Here is an 18,790-nt window from a genome sequence, read left to right on the forward strand (position 1 = left end):
TACAAATAAAATTGAATAAAAGGATAAAAAAAATTCAAATAAATTAGTGAAAAAGAAATTGAGAAAAAAAAACTTAATAGTTGAGCATGTGTGGGATAGCTTAAATTCATTGATTTTAGCTATCTTTATTCAAAAAATTGTCTCAAAAATTTTATTGAGGAAAGTAACTTATAATGTAATCAAAAGAACTTATAAGATCCTCAAAAATTTTAACAAACACGTTATACAGACCAAAAACTTGAATTGTATTGTATTATCTCTAAATCACTCTTTTGATTAATAGTATGAGTATTGAGTATGCACCAAGATATTTTATTAACACAAAACAACAAAGCAAAGGATGACCTAATATTCACAAATCAATATCTTTTTCTCTAACATCTTCAAACTCATTTTTAAGAATTCCGTCAGTTACATTTATTGATGTATTATTCTTTCCATTTTTGTTTCAAAATTATTGATGTGTATTTTTTATTGAAAAAGTATCGATGTGTTAGAAATCCAATATTTCATTAGTATTTTCAACTATACGTTATTATTTAAAACAACGAAAACTAACATTGTATTGATAACGCCGACATTTCGAATAATCTAATGGCTCGAAACGAGAACTTCAGACTCGATATCCTTCTATTCAAACTTGATATAGTCCTAAAAAATATTGTATTGATATCGTTTGCTTTTTATGCCTTCAAGAAAGAAAAAAAAACGTTTGATTTTTATAAGATTAGTACATTGGAGTGGATTAAAGTAGTTGGGAAAAGGCATGAAAAAATCTACTGTAATATATTATTTGTTTATGTTGGAAGGGAAGATTACTACAATAAATATTTAGAGTTGAAATAGTAGCGTCACCAACACCAGTAACATCAGCTAGATCAATATAATGTCAATGTAACCTTTTTTTCATGTTTTAATATAGAAATCACATAATGTTGATCAAGCTGACGCTACGTTTTAATTTTAGCGTCATCTTTGTTTAATGCTACCAAGATATTTAAGATAGAGTCAGCTTGACTTCAAAAAATTGTACTTACAGCTTTATTTTTATTTCGGAGTGATATAACATAACTTCAATCAACAATATGAGTCCAAAGTTTTTTTGGAGTAGGGTGAGAATCTATATTAAAGAGAGAAAAAATATCTCTTTCTCAAGCAAATTGCACGATGCATTCAAATTCGGGAGTGTCAAACAAAACTTACTAATATAATTATCAACGTTTATTGGTTAAGTAGAAAAAAAGTATTTTTCTGCCAATAAAATTTTAATATGCGACTTCCAAACATAAGTCATTGTTCTAATTACAATGTTTCAGACGACTTACAGCTGCACACGTTCCCAATCTTTTATCATTTTTCTAGCCTACTCATTGTTATGTTAACATTTCTGGAAAAAATGTAAATTATATTAAACCCAAAATAATCCAACAATAAACAGGGCATACCCCGCAACTAGAGAAAAGTAAAAGTTTCCCTAATATAAGAAAATATAGATCAAAATGCTAAAACAAATGTAATAGGTGCGCTTGTCTATACATAAAAAATTTAATCTTACTAATAATCTCTATTACAAAAAATTGATAATTTTCAAAAATCAACTTATTGCTAAATAGTCAGATTTATGTTAACATTTACTTATATGATTTACTAACCTAATAGTTTGCTATCCAACTTTTTGTTGCCATTAATAGATGATCAAAATTTAAAAAGAGCAATAAAATGCTGGTGCTTGGCTAGTAGGCTCTCCCCTAACAACTCCACCGTGAGTGAACAAGCATTCAATTTTCACAGGCATTTAGTATGGGAATAATTAATATCACGAAGTTAAAACTAAAGTTGATATAAAAGAAATTTTCGTATTCGTCAACTCTGTTCTGAAGATGGGCAAGTTTGATGGTGCCATGTTTTAAGAAAAGCGAATCAATTTGTTGGCCGCTAAAAAAAAGAGTATTATTGTTCTCTTTTTATATTTAGGGAGAAATATTGTAATTTCTTTCACTTGATGAAAATAATAATTTCACTTCGTGATATTGGTTATTCCTACACTTTTTTAGCCTTGAAATATTGTAATTTCTTTTGCTTAATGAAAAATAATACTCTTAAAAATATAAGAATATACACATTAGGAAAACCACTTGGGAGAAGAATATTTTTTCCCCTCTTTTGTATTAGAAATATAGAATGCTACTCAATTGTTGGATGCTTCAAGAATTCAAGTGATGGAAGATCTTTGTATCATTTATAGGCAACTTTTGAACCCTGCCATTTAATTCACCTTAATACAATTGATGTCTTTTGCTCTCCATTTAAATGTAGAAAAATGGTTCATTAACATTCAAGGAGTGCAGAATCTCAAAGAAAGATGGAAAGTAAAAAGAGAGAAATGTTTGATAAGATTAGTAATGTGAGTGATAAAAAGGAAGGAAAAAAAAAAGTCAAGAGATAAAAAGTGTCAAGTGAGTGTTGTACTGTTCGAGCCTTTGAGATGTGAAACAAAGAACACTCTTAAATGCATAGTCTACCTACAAATACAGAGTAAGAAACTTGCCTCCCATTGGTAGGTAGAAAGAGCTTTCCCATTTTTATTTTCAAGCCAAAACTGGCCTTACGTTTTTCTTTTTTTCACATTTGCCCCATTTGTTCGAGGGAAGAAGTAGGGAAGATGTGCATCCCAATGGATCCAAAACTTTAAGGCAAGTTTGTAGTCAAATATAATTTCCAACAATAGTTGGCATGCTATCACCTAGTTTGAGTTATCATACTCTATGAACTCAGCTGTGATTTATTTTTCTAGTCCTATATCCTTCCTTGACCCTGAGTCCACAAGTTGCCATTTCTATAGAACTACTATAAATGTTGATATTTCTATAGAAATAACATTAATAAAAAAATTGACATTAAATTATTAGTAACATTGAACATATGGCATGTGCAAGAGAGATAGTTTGAGTTTAGCAGAAGTGAGAATTACTGTGTGTAGTTTCAAGCAATGTTCGTTCATCTTCACACCAAGCACAATACAAAAGCCAAGCCATTGCTAATAAAAATAAGGGTCAGATTGTCGGAAACCAATGAAAAACTCCAATATTATGCTTCAATGTACTCCTATATACTACACACAAACATTTATGCACTTTCATTAATTCTCTTTTCTTTTGTTTTTCTGTTTCTGTATTTCTCCGTAGTCTATGTATAATTGATTTTTATATTATGGAGATTTGGAGAGACCATAACCTTTACCATAATTGAAAGGTATCTAATAGGTGTATATGCCAACGATAATCTCTTTGGATAAAGTTTTGTTTTTCTCAGAATATGTGATCTTTAGTCGCCAGAGGGTATGTGAGAACAGCTTTTCCAGCTTCAGGGTCCAATTGTATGCACACGACAGTGTGTGAGCTAGATATTATATATTTGAAACCTTTTACTTTTCAATGTTCCCACAATTCCTGCACTTTCATGATTTATCATATTATAAAACGATCCAACTTAATTCTTGTTTTCTTTTGAATATTGATGTGAACACTAAAAGTTTGTCCTGGATAAGCGTTTGCTTAAAATGTAACTCACAGCTTTTGTCTTTCTTGCTTTAAATCATACATTTCTAATTTTTTGTGAACTTAGATCCTATATAACACTTCAAGGCCAACTTAAGAGCAAGACTATTAAAGCTAAAGTTTTAGGTTCATTAACGAAAAATTGTTTATTATTAATTTTTGTAAAGCAAAAAGGTCATCATATATGTTGGTTAGTGGCAAAAAATTCCAACATATAACTCCCTCCTTGTAGTATAGAAGTTCCTGTCAAAATTTGATTTAAGTCTCACCGATTATGTAACAGTTTTATCGTCTGGTGTTGAATTAACCCATTGATTATCTGAGTTAATCCTTCAGGAGTCATAAGGTGGTTTGAAGGTTAGGGGAGGGACTTAACTGCTTAAGGGTTGGAGGGATAAGGAGGATGTAAGCTCCAATTACTAACATTTTCCAATAAAAAAATCCAAGTTAATTTATTGGTCGTTGAATTATTCCAACAGCCAAGATCATGTAGCAAACGACAGAACTGCTGCAGAGAATCCAAGCTGAGTTTTCGTGCTTTTAGCCATGGAATAGAATTTGAAATAGGTGCACAGTGACATATCAATTAGTTAGAACTTAGACGATCTTTTGACCACCTACAACAACATTGTGCAGCTATATAGAGTAGGAAGAATATTCAAAGTGGGTCGTGTCTGTGTCACTGATAAGGAATTACTTTGTTATTAGAACAGTCAACAAGACGCTGCAAATTACTGGTGTTTCTTTATGCTTTTCTTTCATCTGGTTGCTAACTTAAAATGGATTCCCTTCCCCAACTTTGGAGTAAGAATAGGAAGACCAAAGTACAAAACAAAGACTACTCCAGGATGTGATCTTGAGTAATATATTCTCTATCATTGCAAATTTAATGAGGATGCATGGTTTGCATTTGATGATTTGTTATCAAAGAGAAGGTAGAATTATGAATCTTAGGTAATCTTTTATGAGCCAAAATCAATCATGAATCTCAAGATATTGTATGTAGGAGACCAACAAACCAGTATAATTAAAGAGAGATTGTATATTTTACATTTTTTTTATAAGAGTTCTACTAATCAATGGTCTTAGGGCATTGGTTAAAGCATTAAAAGGAAAAAATATTTATTGTGTAAATAATATGAGTGTAAAAAAAATCATAAACAACACAATTTTTCGTCATCCAATAAAAATATTTCTATTTAATTTCTTTAAACAATATTCTAATGACATCTGTTAGTATTTACCTATTTATAAGACTTTTGTTGAGTCACGACTCACGATAGTGTTTCATGCATAAAAGTGTTTAAAAAATTTCTCAATATCAATATCAAATCTCTTGATTTTACAATTTCTGTCACTTACGGTTCACGGTCATGTTCTTGTGATTCACATATGTATAGGCTCCTGTGTAGTGTTAAGAAGGTTTTCAAGTGATGAAGGGAATTTGATTGAAGTCAGGGTCTAATAAACTTTGGGTTAGCAAATAAATTTTATTTGATTTTGTGGGCCGAATAGGAGCCCAGAACAACTTTTTTAAAAACAACCCTTTGTTGGACTTTGTATCGCTGATACACAATACAGAATAGTTACAAGCAATGAGTTATGTTATAATATTGAGAAGGAAAAATTCTGAATGGATTCATGGATGAGTAAAGTATTTATACGTGAGATGTGAGTTGTGTGTATAACAGAAAAGATAAAAACTACTAACTGAGATCCATTCCTATATTTATTTCATTTTATAAGAACTCATCTATAATATTTGTTGTATTAATTATTTTTAAATTAGAAATATTTTTAATTTAAATTAAAAAAAATGTATTGACAAACAATTAAAAAAGAGAGAAGTATTAATTACCATGATAGTTTTTGAAAAAAATTTATAAATTTAAGATAACTTTATTACTATCAATTAAATTAACCATTTTTCTTAATATTAATGAATTAGGTAATTGAGTCTTAAGAACGAGGAGCTCGAAAAAAAAAAAAACAAAAAATGAGTCAACTTAAAAAAAAAACAATAACAAGAAAGGAAACTAACTCTAAGCTACCCTAGAGTGATTAAGTATGTGTTTAGTTTGGCGTTGGCCAGAATTAATTTTGGGTACATTTCTATGTGTTTGATTTCACGTTGAATAAGAATTTAAAATTGATTATAAGATAAAACAATTTTAAGTAATTTTTGTGTTGGATCCAAAATTTTATATTGAATTTTATTCCTAACTTGATTTTATAATAAAACATAAATTACATAACTTTAAAATCAATTTTAACCAAAATCAATTTTATAAGATCAATTCCATTCAAAATCAATTTTACCAACATCCATCCAAACACACATTAAAATCAAAGTGATTTTATATCCATCAAGTTAAGAGTTATGACACACACAATAAGATTAAAAAGGAATGTTGGGGGTACTATATTACATTAAAATTTAAAAGCATAGTGCTCCTTTAGTAATATTCTTTGAAAACAACTTTGCCACTAAGTTGTGCAAAATCTAGTGTTTTGTGGGTAATCGAAGCGTATAGATATCCAATTCCCCAAGATTTGAGAATTGGGGGAAGGAAAGGAAATGTTGATTCGTTACTGATTAGTGATTACAGAGAAATTTTGCATATATCCTCTGAAGGTTGACTTGTTCGAAGTTAAGGAAAATTGGTTGGAATGACTAAATCTACATACTTGGCACTAGAAACGTCGTGTAAGAAATCTCAAATCGAATCCTCAGTTATTACCATCATTTGTTACTAATCAGCCACTCAAGAGTTACAATTTTTGAGAATTCCAAAGTGTCCTCATGATGAAAACAAATTTGTTGTGTGTGTTGCGCCAGTTATTTGAGTGCGAGGAAAAAATTAGTGAGAAATAATAGTCACTAATTAATTACATCAATGTGCTACATAGAACAAAAGGGTGTGTACTAATTGATAAATATCTAAGAGCTCAAGTTGACCAGGTTGGAGCTAAAAGAATGAACTTCCTACTTTGATTACTAGCTTATAGAACTAAATCTCATTGTCTCAATGTTTTGATAGGTTAGGTACATGTACCCGATAACACAACAAGATATGTGTCTCGCTATCATGCACTTTTTTCAGGTGCAAGCACACTACTTCCACAATATATATGATATTAAACGTCTTATCTTTTTTTATAAGTAACCAATCTCCCTCAGTCATTATTCATCACTTTCTAGTTGCTTATTGCTTTTTTCTTTTGTCTTCACCTTAACAATCATATTCAAGAAGGAATTGCATGACACAAGTCACCAATAATGTTTAATTCGCACTTCAGAAGTGCCGCTGACCTGAATCACTCACCCGCGAATATCATGTATTCTGACCCCTACCATGAGAATAGTAGTATATGTGTTGTTATAGACAATTATGAGAGTCACTAAACTTGACATATAGTAAAAGGGTCACAATAATTTCTACCAGTTCTCAAAGCATTGGCATATGGTGGAACTACTAACTTAGCCATTCATTGTTTCAGGTCAAAAACAAGATGAAACATATAATTCATTTACGGAATTAATGTCATCGATGGCTCCTTGAGAATAAGACCACAATGGAATTGAATGTCAAAGTGGTCGCCATAATATGAACTTTTAGCTAATGAACTATGAAAGAGTGCACTTTTGTATGAGATCAAAACGACAATGCCTTGTGGTGAAGAAGATTCAACTTTACAAGCAACTCACCACGGTGTTTGGAGCAAACAAACAAGAACAATGGACGTACGTCTCAATATATTATGTTAACCTAACCCCAACATCTACAAGGAATTTTAGGACAATTATCATTCTTTTAGTATCATGTGTCCATTAATGTTTATACTTTAACCATGTATTATTTGACCAAAGAATAATAGTGTGTTTGGAAACTCATTAAAAAAAATAGAATCATATTTCAGATGTGAAAGTTATAATTATTAACTTATGAAAATCACAGAAGTGTGAAACCAAACATATTATTACTATCTTTATTCTTATATGTAATATTCATTTCTGGAATTTGCTTGTTCTTTTTTCGGAAGACTATTTTTAAATTGTCTCATCTCTATTAATTTTTTTTATAATAAATGTTATAAATTAGTATGATGAATCCATTCTTTGTATGAAGATGGGAGAATATGATTAATGCATATTGACTAACTGGATAAAAATAAAATTAAGTAGAAAAAGTGAGAAGACGAATCATAAGTACGTAATTTTTTTAAAAAATAATACAAACTATTAATAAATTTAATATTATTAACTAAATCAATTAACTCTTTTAATGGGATGAATAGTTAAAAAAAAGTCTGTTATTTAGCGAAGATAATATCCTACATCTATTTTTCATTCTATCATTTTCATCTCATTTTTTATTTCTCTGTTTATTTTCATCACGTTATATTAGTAACATTTACCACTTTTTTTCTTCTCTTCCTTTACTTTTTCTTTCTATTTCTCTTTTTTTTCATTCATATACTCCAAAATCGATTGTAACTTTTTTATTTTCCGGATTCGAATCCATGACCAACAAGTCACCAAGACACAACTTTACCGCTGCACCAGGGTTCGCCCTCCTAAAAACTTAAATTTGAATAAATAGGAATTTGTGTCGCATCATGTTTTTTTTATCTCTAGTGTTTCTTTTCAGGTTTAAGAAAGATACAAAACAAAGTTGAATGAAACCATACACAAATGACTCCAATTGTCGAAGTTGTTTATGTGTCTTTCCCCGCTGGCATGCATAAAGGAAATTCAAGAGGATCCAAAACCATATAAATAGCATGCACATGCCATTCTCTCTCAACACATCACAAAGACACAAACAAACACATTGGTACTTCTTTCCTTACATTAGTGATCCACATGGCTCGCTTGAATTCTGTTTTACTCACCACTCTACTTGTTTTGGTATGCTATTCCTCAGTCTTGGATGCCCGAAAGATTCTCAAAATTGAGACACAAGAATTGCTCTCTTTGAAGGGTACCCCACCTTCAATTGAGGCCAATGGTTATCATCACAAGAATGGTAGTGGAAGGCTCGTTGCTCATCTTTCCAATGAAGAAGTAGTATCTAATCCCAGCCCCGGTGAAGGACACTAGTGAATGAAGTGATGTCTTAATCTTATTGATCCCACATAAATATGCAACTCTACTTGTGTATCAAATAATCAATGACAAAACTAAGGGTCATATGTTTCTTTGTAACCATAAAGTTCTGACAATATCCTTCTTCTCTATGTTACATTATAAGTTTCCTATGTAACAAAAATATATTATAGTATTTGTGCAATACAATTATTCAGAGGTTTTATTGATCTTGTTTCCTAAGTTCAAGTTAATAGTGGGGTATATAATAGAAGTGTCATATCCCCATCCTCTGCCTCTCAATCAAGGCATGCTTTTTAGTACCGGAATTTTGGTCCGGAAATAGAATATGTGAGGAATCTGGATTGAAAGGTCACATCTCTCACTTTATTGTGGTGACTTTTTTTATTCTAAAAAAGAAAAAGAATGATATGTGTGATTTTTTAATCAACATGTAATGTTTTTTTTTTTACTTTAAAAAATTAATAACAAATAACTTTTTGGTAGGCTTAAAACCCAAACTTAATTTAGTCGTTTTATTTTTGGGTTGACTTTATATAATCTAATTACTTAATTTACCTTAAAACACATGAAGCAAATTTCCCGTGATTGAAACATGGGAGGGATAATGATATACTTTTCCATACTTATAATCACACACTTCGCCCACTTTTAATCTTCTTAGATGGGTCTCTAGTTTACACATAACAGATCATATGTGCAACGATCAATTTTTTTTTTTTTTAAGGAATCAATTTTGTTTTCTAATGAGTCAAATATTTTGTATGCATTATTGAAGGTGTTTTTGGACCAGCTCGGGTGCAGTGGCTAGTGCTCATAACTTTTTGATAAATGCTTGAACTACAATTTCTAGATTTGATCTCAAAATGTCAAATTTCGTTCTGTCTTTCTGCGGGTAAATGATCAATTTTAGTCTTTAAACTTAAATATTTATTATTATTTTAATTATCAAAGTATGTTAATATTGTCATTTAAGTTATACAATTTTTTAAATTTTAGACTAAAATGAATGGCCAATATACTTTCGGTGACTTTTTTTTATCATTTTATTATTTTTTGAGACCAAATTAACAACACCTCATACTTTCAAAAACGAAATTCATCATTTACTCGTCTTTTCACTGATTCCCTAATTTTGAGAATGTAAGACTCGTGCATAAATGATAATTTCGTTCTACAAAGCGGTGTGCATTTTCCTTTTAGATAAAGGGTTTTACTTATATTAAAGGGGTAAGAAGAGAATCTAGATAATATATGATGATGGTCTCCACAAATTGGCACCCCAGTGTATATTTTTTTCATTAATTAAATAAATCAAAAGGGGAAGCATGGCTATCAGACTTGTCTCAGTGAGAGAATCAAATCCAATTTAAGCAAAGAGAATGTGTGTTGAATGGAAGATTCTATGTAAAAAGTGACCATTATTTGTTTTAGATTTAGGACTTAGGAGGACAAACGTTCATTGGCATCAGATAAATGGTCTTTAAGGTCACATTACCCGTCATTTAATTATTTTTCAAGTCTCCAACATTTTTTCTATATTTATATTATGCCATTTCTAATGTTTTATCTTTAAAAAAATATTTTATATTTTTTAAAATATCATTTCTATGATATGCCAGTATGGCTAAAGAAAAACAAAGGAATGGAAGTTTCTATGATATGCTGATTAGAAATCTCATTTCACAAACAAATTCAAAGTCCATCACTTGATAACCAAACCATAACAGGGGAGTACAGTAGTGATGACATGGGACACCATAAAGTCAAGGATAAATCTATTTGTATTCTCTCTTCTTCTTTTTTTCTTTAACACTCCTCTTTTTTCAGAAATTGGTTTCTAGAATTGTTTTTACATTCTGAAAACTAATTTTCATGATATAAAAGAGAGAGATGAGAAGAAGAAAAAATCAAATAGAACCTCCCTTCAATCAATGCCATCATAATGTTAAGTGGTCCAAATCCAAATTTAAAATCCACTAGGCCCATCAGCTACGGCCCTTTAGTGCTTATAATATCAAAATCTACCAATGCATTTTAACTCTTAACATTATTTTTTTCCACTATGATATAACTGTGAAATATTCATTAATTTTATCAATGACTCATTTTTATTGAAAAACTTTTCTGACCACTTTTATGAAGATTTACACTCTCAATTACTTTTTTGTTATTCACAAAACTCAAACATGAAATTTTCTTTAAGATATTTAAGTTAAGTTTCATTCAATGAAGTTTCACCAAAGAAATATCAGTAATCATTATTAGTTAAAAATATATTATCATTAAGATGTCCACTATTTTTATTTTTTGGTTAAAACTTTAATTAAAAAATTAATAAAAAAATGTTTTATTGAGAATCACGGTGAAAGTGTACTAATAACACTTTTTCACAAAATTTTATTTTTATTTATTAATCAATATTATAAGGACTTAATATTTCTTTAAAAACTTCATCTATCAAAACAGAAAAGGAGAGTTGAATCCAAATCTTTTTAACTAACAAGGGAGACCTGCAGACCAATTGTGTGGAGTGCAAAAGTTTAATTAAGTTCTTAAATTGTCATTATGCCAACAGCCTGCTCCCTTTGTTCTTTTTATCAGTTATATCTTTACCTCAATTAGAAACTGAATTCTAATTTTCTCAATCTCAAGATAACATTATTTATAATGGTAAACGAAATACTAAAGGAATGAATGAGAAAGGATTCATTTAATAAAAACTAACCACTACATATTGTAAATTATAAGATTAAAAAAATATTATAATTTATTTTAAAGAGAATTAAGAAGAGATATAGTAAGGGTCTTCAAAGTTTCAAACCTCTAAACATTTTATTCAGAGAGCCCATCCCATATTTACGGTAGCCATGAGGCCCATAAGCAATAAGGAACTAATTATCACCCACATCAATTATTGTCTCAAGTGTGCATACAAGTGGCTTCTTTCAACTTGCAATAGCCAATGATCTCACCTTTTCTTTCTTTTTTGGTCGTTAAAATCCATTATACCCGGACACAACTATATCCCATAAAAAAAATATGTACCCGTATTTTTCTATTCTTAAAAAGTGGAACATTATTCCACTATCTTTTATCTGCCAAACTTTTTATTTTGTCAGCTATGTTATAGCAAAAGAGCATTGTCCTGTCACACCAAAGTAAAATCTCTATTCAATGGCCCTTTATCAAAATGTGAAAATTATGCTAAGCTGACCGTACCATTCACACAAGTGAAATTTAAATAAAGCCCCCCAACATGTAGAAAAATTAAATATATATAATTATTTTCTCTTATCTAAAATAATAATCGTCTTAAATTATTTTAGTCATATCAAGAAAAATAATAATTAGATAAAGAAAAATAATAATTTTATAAAATTAATCTTATATCATCATTAATTTATTTATAAATTTTATTGTCCATCATTAATATTATAAAAAATAATTAATGTTATATTAAAAAAACTAAAATATTAATTATTATGAGATAGTTTTTTTCTCTTCCACAATAATTATAATAAAATTAAAGTATACATAACTCACCTAAATCTACCCCTTGCCACATGGACCAAACGTTATCAAAGTAAAAAAGTTTGACCTTCAATTATTTTCCGGTAAAAGAAAACTTTCCAAGATTTTAAAGGCATGAATAGCCCCCTTAAGATCTTATGGTTCTTGCCCACTTTCCACTCCCACCATGTGAATGAATCGGAGCCCAATGTAGACATTACACAACAATCACTTGCATTGGGAGAGATATTTGCAACGGTTGGGAAGCATTACACGAAGATGCATAGATACAATACAAAACCATCAACAAGAATCACATCTCCTTTATGGGACAAAGAAAGGTTTGCAAATATTGTCTTCACATGCCCCTTCAACACCGACTTCGTTGAATAAAGTTTGCTTCACATGTGGGGCCCAGCTAGCTTTCAATACATTTGCAAAACCCAATGTACATCGTACAACAACTACAAGAGTAGTCCCCATAGAAATTAGTTAAGCCCATTAAAAGATACTCACATCTAACAAGGACAAAATTGGAAATCAAGCGATTTTTTATTTGTTATTCAAATTTAACCACGACAAAGCAGCATTCCGTAGGAGGAATGAGGAATAATTAATAGCTAAGTTGACAACACATAGATTTGGAGGCATCTAAAGGCACAACAAGTGGCATGTGAAAATAAACTCAATTGGGTCAAAAATAGGGGAATTGAGCAGAACAAAGATTAATAAAATAAAATATAAAAAAGAAAAGGAAAAGAGGATTATAAAATTCCCACCTATATATCATTATGTACATATTATAAATTATAAAATGCAGTGTTTACTAAAAGATGCATAACAGCTAGACAATCCCTGTCACCGGCCTAATAATAAAATTTTGGGGGGATGTCTCTTTGATAAATCTGGCATAAAATTAAAAAAAAAATCCAAAGAAAAGGGCAGTTCCCAATGCAACGGTCCAATGGCTTTTTCTTTTCAAAATGACCAAAATACAAATGGACAAAGATGCCCCAGTGAGTTAGCCTATAGGCACAGTCCCCACAACAAGGCCCCTTCATTTCCCTCCAAAAATTTCTTTTTCACTAAGAAAATAATGAATTGCCTTCCAGTTCAATCACCTGAGTTGTGGGGTCAGTAAGTGCTTGCAGCAACTACCTTTGCTTTGTTGAAGTTATTTTTTTTTTAACCTTGGTTTGGTGCTGTGAGAGGTACACTTGACACTGTAAAACAGTTTTACCAATCCTAAACCCTGGAACTACTGTGAAAGCAACTTGTGGATCTGATTCCACTTCTGAATAGAGGAAGACTTCATCATTCACACTTTCCATGTACACATCAGAGAATCTGCACCCTTTCCCCACTTGGAAGATTGAAGCCTGAGGCTCATAGGAGAAGGCCAAGCAGTGTAGAAGCCACACCCTCTTCGCCATCTCGGCGAATGAGGCAAAGAATTCAGTGTCTGGAAACCCTCCTGCATTCACAAGGTTCCTATGACTCTGGTTGCCAAAAAACGATGACTCCATCTTGGGATGGACAAGTCTCGAATACTTGACCCGGCAAAACTTTGCGAACGATGATCTTGGCTTCTCGGCTAGGTAGTACTTTGCCTTCATTGATTTCATCTCATTGAACTTCCCAAAGAACCACTGTTGTCTCCTGTTTTTGTCTAGAAGAGACTCGCTTGAAAGGGCGAAGTTTGGAATGTGGAATGCATCAAACATTTCCCTGCAAACAAAGGCCTCGATCGCGAAACACTTGTGATCTTCCGCCATATAAACCACATTCTGCTCGATGGCGTCGACCGTGGCATCAACGTCCCAACCTGCATATCTCATCTCATCAACAATCAGCCTCACAAAGTTGCGAATGGACCGGACCGTGTGGCGAAGAACCGTGATGAAATGGCTAGGACTTAATCCTGTTATGTGAAGATTATCAAGCCCGGATAGTTGGCCACTTTGATTCAATCTCTTCTCGATTGCCTTGTTCTGCCTATTAGCTTCCTCCAACTTCTCCCTAAGAAAAATTATCTCGGAATCCTTGAGCCTCACCTGTGACTCCAACTTCTTCCCCATGATCTCGTAGGTTTTGATCACACCCTGCAATTCCTTGGATTCGGCCTCGAGTATTGCAGTCTTGGGTGAAGGATCAAACTGTTTCTTCAAGTAACATTGCTTTAGCTCAGATAAGTTCTTCAACTCAGACACTAGCAATTGATCAGCAGCTTCAATGCCATCAGGGTCAAAAGGTGACTGAGCATACTGCAACTCAGCATATGCAGCTTTAACAGTTGAAATGCTAGCAAAAAGCTTTGCCAAAAGTGCTTCATTGGCCTCTCTCTCTTGAAGGTCTTCATCATCATCTTCATTGAATGACTCAGACCAATTCAGTGTAGCCTTACTCTTACCAATGTTCCCTTCATCCTTGAGATTTGCATCAGATATAACATTCTTCAATCCATCAACTGAAGCAATTCCAATCAGTGCTTTGACATGAAGAACCTTCGCAAAATTGCGTGCCAACTTCTTTCGCGGGGTCACGGCCGACGGCTTCACTGATTCCATCTGCACAAGCAACCACCACCACCACCAAAGTTTCCAAATACAGATCAGAAATGTGATTATTGAAATGTATATATGTATATGCAAGTGGCAATATCTTTAAAGGGTTTTCACGAGGACAATAAAATAAAGTGTTATAACACGATGGTGATCATGATTAGCATGTTCAAGCAAAAGCTATTAACAAAAACAAAAGGGTAATGCTTTAACACATAGATCGAGGCCCTTTAGTAGAGGAAGGAATTTTTCTTTTTGTAATACTCCATCTATTAAAAATTTATTGTATAACCAATTTTTAAAGAGTGTCAAAAAGCAGTTTCTAACACGCAATGTGTAGGAAGCTAAGAGAATAGAAACCGAAGGCCAAGGATCTAAAGATACATTAAAAAGCTCAAAATTGTAGTTTATCCACGTAATACTAGGCATCCTGTCCATCATGGCAATTTGCAACATGATTCTTAAACACAAAACCAAGGTCTTACGTAACAAGATTGAATAATTAAAATTAAATAATAAATAAATACAGTTTAATAATACTGTGAAAAAGCAAAACTTTAGGAGTAATAGGTCCTGATTTAACACCACCTCCAAGCAAGAAAACAATATCATCATTTCAACATACTTTATTTCATCCTAATTTCGCTTCAAGGAGTATTGAGCAATAGGCTCAACCAAATGGCCCATCAATCAATTAATCATAGCCTCTTTTATTCTATAATAATAAGTAGCCGGTGAATTAGTTTTCTTTGGCATGAATTATTATATAAGCAATAATAATGATTAAAGAGGGTCTCCATCAACCTTGATTTTCCATTCACTTCCTATGTTTTACAAAGGAATGGTAAAATCAAATTATAAAATCAGTTATATTACAATTTTTGTAGGGCAATCATAGGATCTAGGTAGATCATAGTTGAATTGCGACTCTCAATGAAACCAGTTTAAAAAAACTGACTACTATTCTTCTATTGAATATATATATATATAGGCCTGATTCATAATCCTTAGGATTCCCTGAGTTATGCATATCCAACACCACTATCTAGCCTGCAGTAAGATAGTACTTAGCCAACAGTGTCAAATATAGAACACATATGAAAGTGAATATATACATGTCTGACATGGTATATCTAACTTTATTATCGTGACAAATGGAAAATGTGTTACTACGGAGCATGTATCAAAAGGGGGGAAAAAGTTAGTGAAATGTTTTCCCATATAACTAAGGACCTCACCAAGAAAAATTAAAATTAATAACGCAACAATTTAGGTATAATTTTTAAAAAATTGTCGCAAATTTTTTTTACCCCAAATTAGTCCTGAAAAGGTAATATTTTTAATTTTTTGTGGTGCAAGTAAAAACGGGACCATGTAAAATAACATAAACACATGTTATAGAGAAGACATTTATATCGCCCAAAAATACGTGTGCTTAGTAGGCCGGCAAGAGTTTATAGGGGAAAAGAGAAAAGGAAAAGTAAAATGAAAATGGAATGCCATTGTCTCACAAAATACCATTTTTATTTTATTTTTATCCAAGTGAAGAAAAAACTGGATTTTTGTTTTAAATAATTTTCCTTTAAACAATTAAAAAAATCTAGTCATTTTTTCTTGTCTCTTATTCCTTTGTACCCTTTTTACATCCATACTCAAAGTGTACATGTTTCTTAAACAATAATATATATTCTATAAAACAAATAAAGACAAGAAATAGTTTAGGCAAATAGACAATGTTATGATTGTACATCATAGTTAGGAGAGATAATTTAAATTTCCCGTGACTAAAATCACGGCCTCTGAGCACTTGTACTGTGTACAATTGTACCATAACGGCGAAAATTAGAAAGCTGTAGAAGAATATTACTACCACTTAATTACCACTAAATTATTCTTTTTAACTGTTAAAAATTAAAAATATAATAAGGCGTAACGTTTCTTATACAAAAGAGTAGTATATTATTACCATTATTAAAAAGTAAAGAAAGAGAGATAAAGGTGAATCCAAATATTTTTTACAGAGAAGAACTGTGCCACATACTGATATCTTTCCAAAGTTAATGTCATTTCAACATCCATTATGTCAGACGTTCACATGCCTATCATTAAAAAAGATCAAAATATTACAACATGAGAGATTCTTCGTGCTCTAAAAAAATCCATATTTTACCTTCCAAAAAAACACGGGACAAGAATTCGAGACACAAAAAAAAATCATCCCAAAGCAAAAAAATTTGAAATTTAATTTGCAGTTTCACAAGTACCATACTCCCCCACACACATTACAATTTAAAGCACCCCAAAAGTCTCAAACGCTGCCAGAAATCATGCGTTAACATTGCAATCAATGGTTCAAAACAGACAAAGAAACAACTAATAAGTATGCGTAAATGAAGCATTCTTATGCCATTGCTTTCCCTTAGCCACGGCAATTTTTTCCACTAATGGTTACATTTTGCGACCAACATTACCCGCACCAATTATAACAAATGTTTTCTTTAGAAAAATATTTCATAGAATAAATAAAGGCATGAAATCATGAATTAGATTTTGTGAAAAAAGAAAAATCCCAAAAGTAGAGAGTAGGGAGAAATTAAACGTACCTTGAGAAATATCGCGAGAAATTGAGGGGGGGCGAAGCTGTCAACTTCTCGTCATTGAGAAACGTACATCACAAGAAAACAGAGAGAGAAATTAAATATGCGATTATTATTTATTTATTTTTTTGTTGCTCTCTAACTCCGAATGCGACCCTGAGAGAAACACCCTGTAACCAAACACGGAAGAACCATCAACACCATCAAAGAGAAAATACAACAAAAATCAAAAGGACTTTTCTCCAAACTTGAAAAACAACAACACACCCGAAAGAGGCAAAACAATGAGCTCCAGTAACAACAACAACAACAACCCAAAAAAAAACATAGGATCATAAAAAATGTGAGCAGCAAGAGACCCAACATGAAAAAACTCTCAAAGATGAAAACTTTCCCTTTAGAAGATAATAAAAAAGCCATTTTTTGCCTCCAAAACCAAACCAAGACACCAGAAGACACTGGGAAAATGGCATGGTAAACTGCTAAAACTAGAATGAAAGGGTTAAGGTTGTTTCAAGGTTTACCTTAATATAATAAAAAAAGTTCCTAGAAAGAAGGGGAAAATGAAGCACTTGGGTGTGTGTGTTTGTGAGCTTGGAAGAGAAGGGAAAAGACTGTTGAGCCTGAGAAGAGGGGACTAGGTGGGGGTATTGGCAGGGACAGAAATACCACAGCTGGAGTATAGAGAAAATTGTAGAGAGAGAGAAATTAATGAGAGAGAGAGAGAGAATGAGAACTCTAGAGGGAAATAGAGCTGGCAGAAGAAAAACAGAGGAGGAGAGAGAGAAGGAGTAACAAAAAGGGACGCAGATGATCGTAATCCGTCTGAAGTCCCAACCTGACTTTTGCGAAATTAGAACGCCACGAAGGTCCAGTCATTTTTTTAATAAATTTTAATGTCAAAAAATGATTTAAATATGTACTATTTTAATAACATTTCATGGTCTGAAATTAATTTTATTAAAATTCAAAATAAATATACTTGATCTTTTGAGTTCGACTCTAACGTTCGAATTCAAGTTAGACACAATTAGAAAAAAATTAACGTAAATGTTTTTTATGTTAAAATTAATGATTGTGCATTGAATCATGTGAATCCATTAGAAATTAGATGTGTTTCGATTGCAGTGGCATCTAATTGAATCTACATCTAATTTTCTAATTCAGTGTCTGTTTTAGATGGATGTTAGTAGAATTAATTTTCGATGAAAATGATTTTGCTTAAAATTAATTCTAAAATAATGTGATTTATGTTTCAACATCTTGTCATAAAAGTAATTTAAAAGTAAAATTCAGTATAAAATTTTGAATCCCACACAACAAAAATTACTCAAAGATACTTCAACACATAATTAATTTTGAATTCATAATTTATTATGATTTTTCTTTAATGCGAAATCAAACATATAAAAATATAATTACAATTCATTTTTCAATGTAACTCAATTGGTC

At 31.6% G+C, this 18,790-nt stretch overlaps 1 protein-coding gene across 1 annotated transcript; it reads right to left on the reverse strand.

The window, feature by feature from the left end:
• Positions 1–12,944: 12,944 nt before the first annotated feature.
• On the reverse strand, positions 12,945–18,175 carry LOC100810236 (protein GRAVITROPIC IN THE LIGHT 1). The gene is made up of 3 exons (XM_003540447.5): positions 17,863–18,175; positions 17,345–17,508; positions 12,945–14,747 (listed from the first exon to the last, which is right to left on the reverse strand). The coding sequence occupies exon 3, from the start codon at positions 14,745–14,747 to the stop codon at positions 13,335–13,337; it is 1,413 nt and encodes a 470-aa protein (XP_003540495.1). The 5' UTR covers positions 17,345–17,508; positions 17,863–18,175; the 3' UTR covers positions 12,945–13,334.
• Between the last annotated feature and the right edge of the window lie 615 nt (positions 18,176–18,790).

Source organism: Glycine max, chromosome 12 (genome assembly GCF_000004515.6).
Source record: "Glycine max cultivar Williams 82 chromosome 12, Glycine_max_v4.0, whole genome shotgun sequence".
NCBI lineage: Eukaryota > Viridiplantae > Streptophyta > Magnoliopsida > Fabales > Fabaceae > Glycine > Glycine max.

Coding starts and splice junctions, on each gene's coding strand:
- LOC100810236 (XM_003540447.5), bottom strand. CDS start 14,747: ATGGAATCAGTGAAGCCGTCGGCCGTGACCCCGCGAAAGAAGTTGGCA.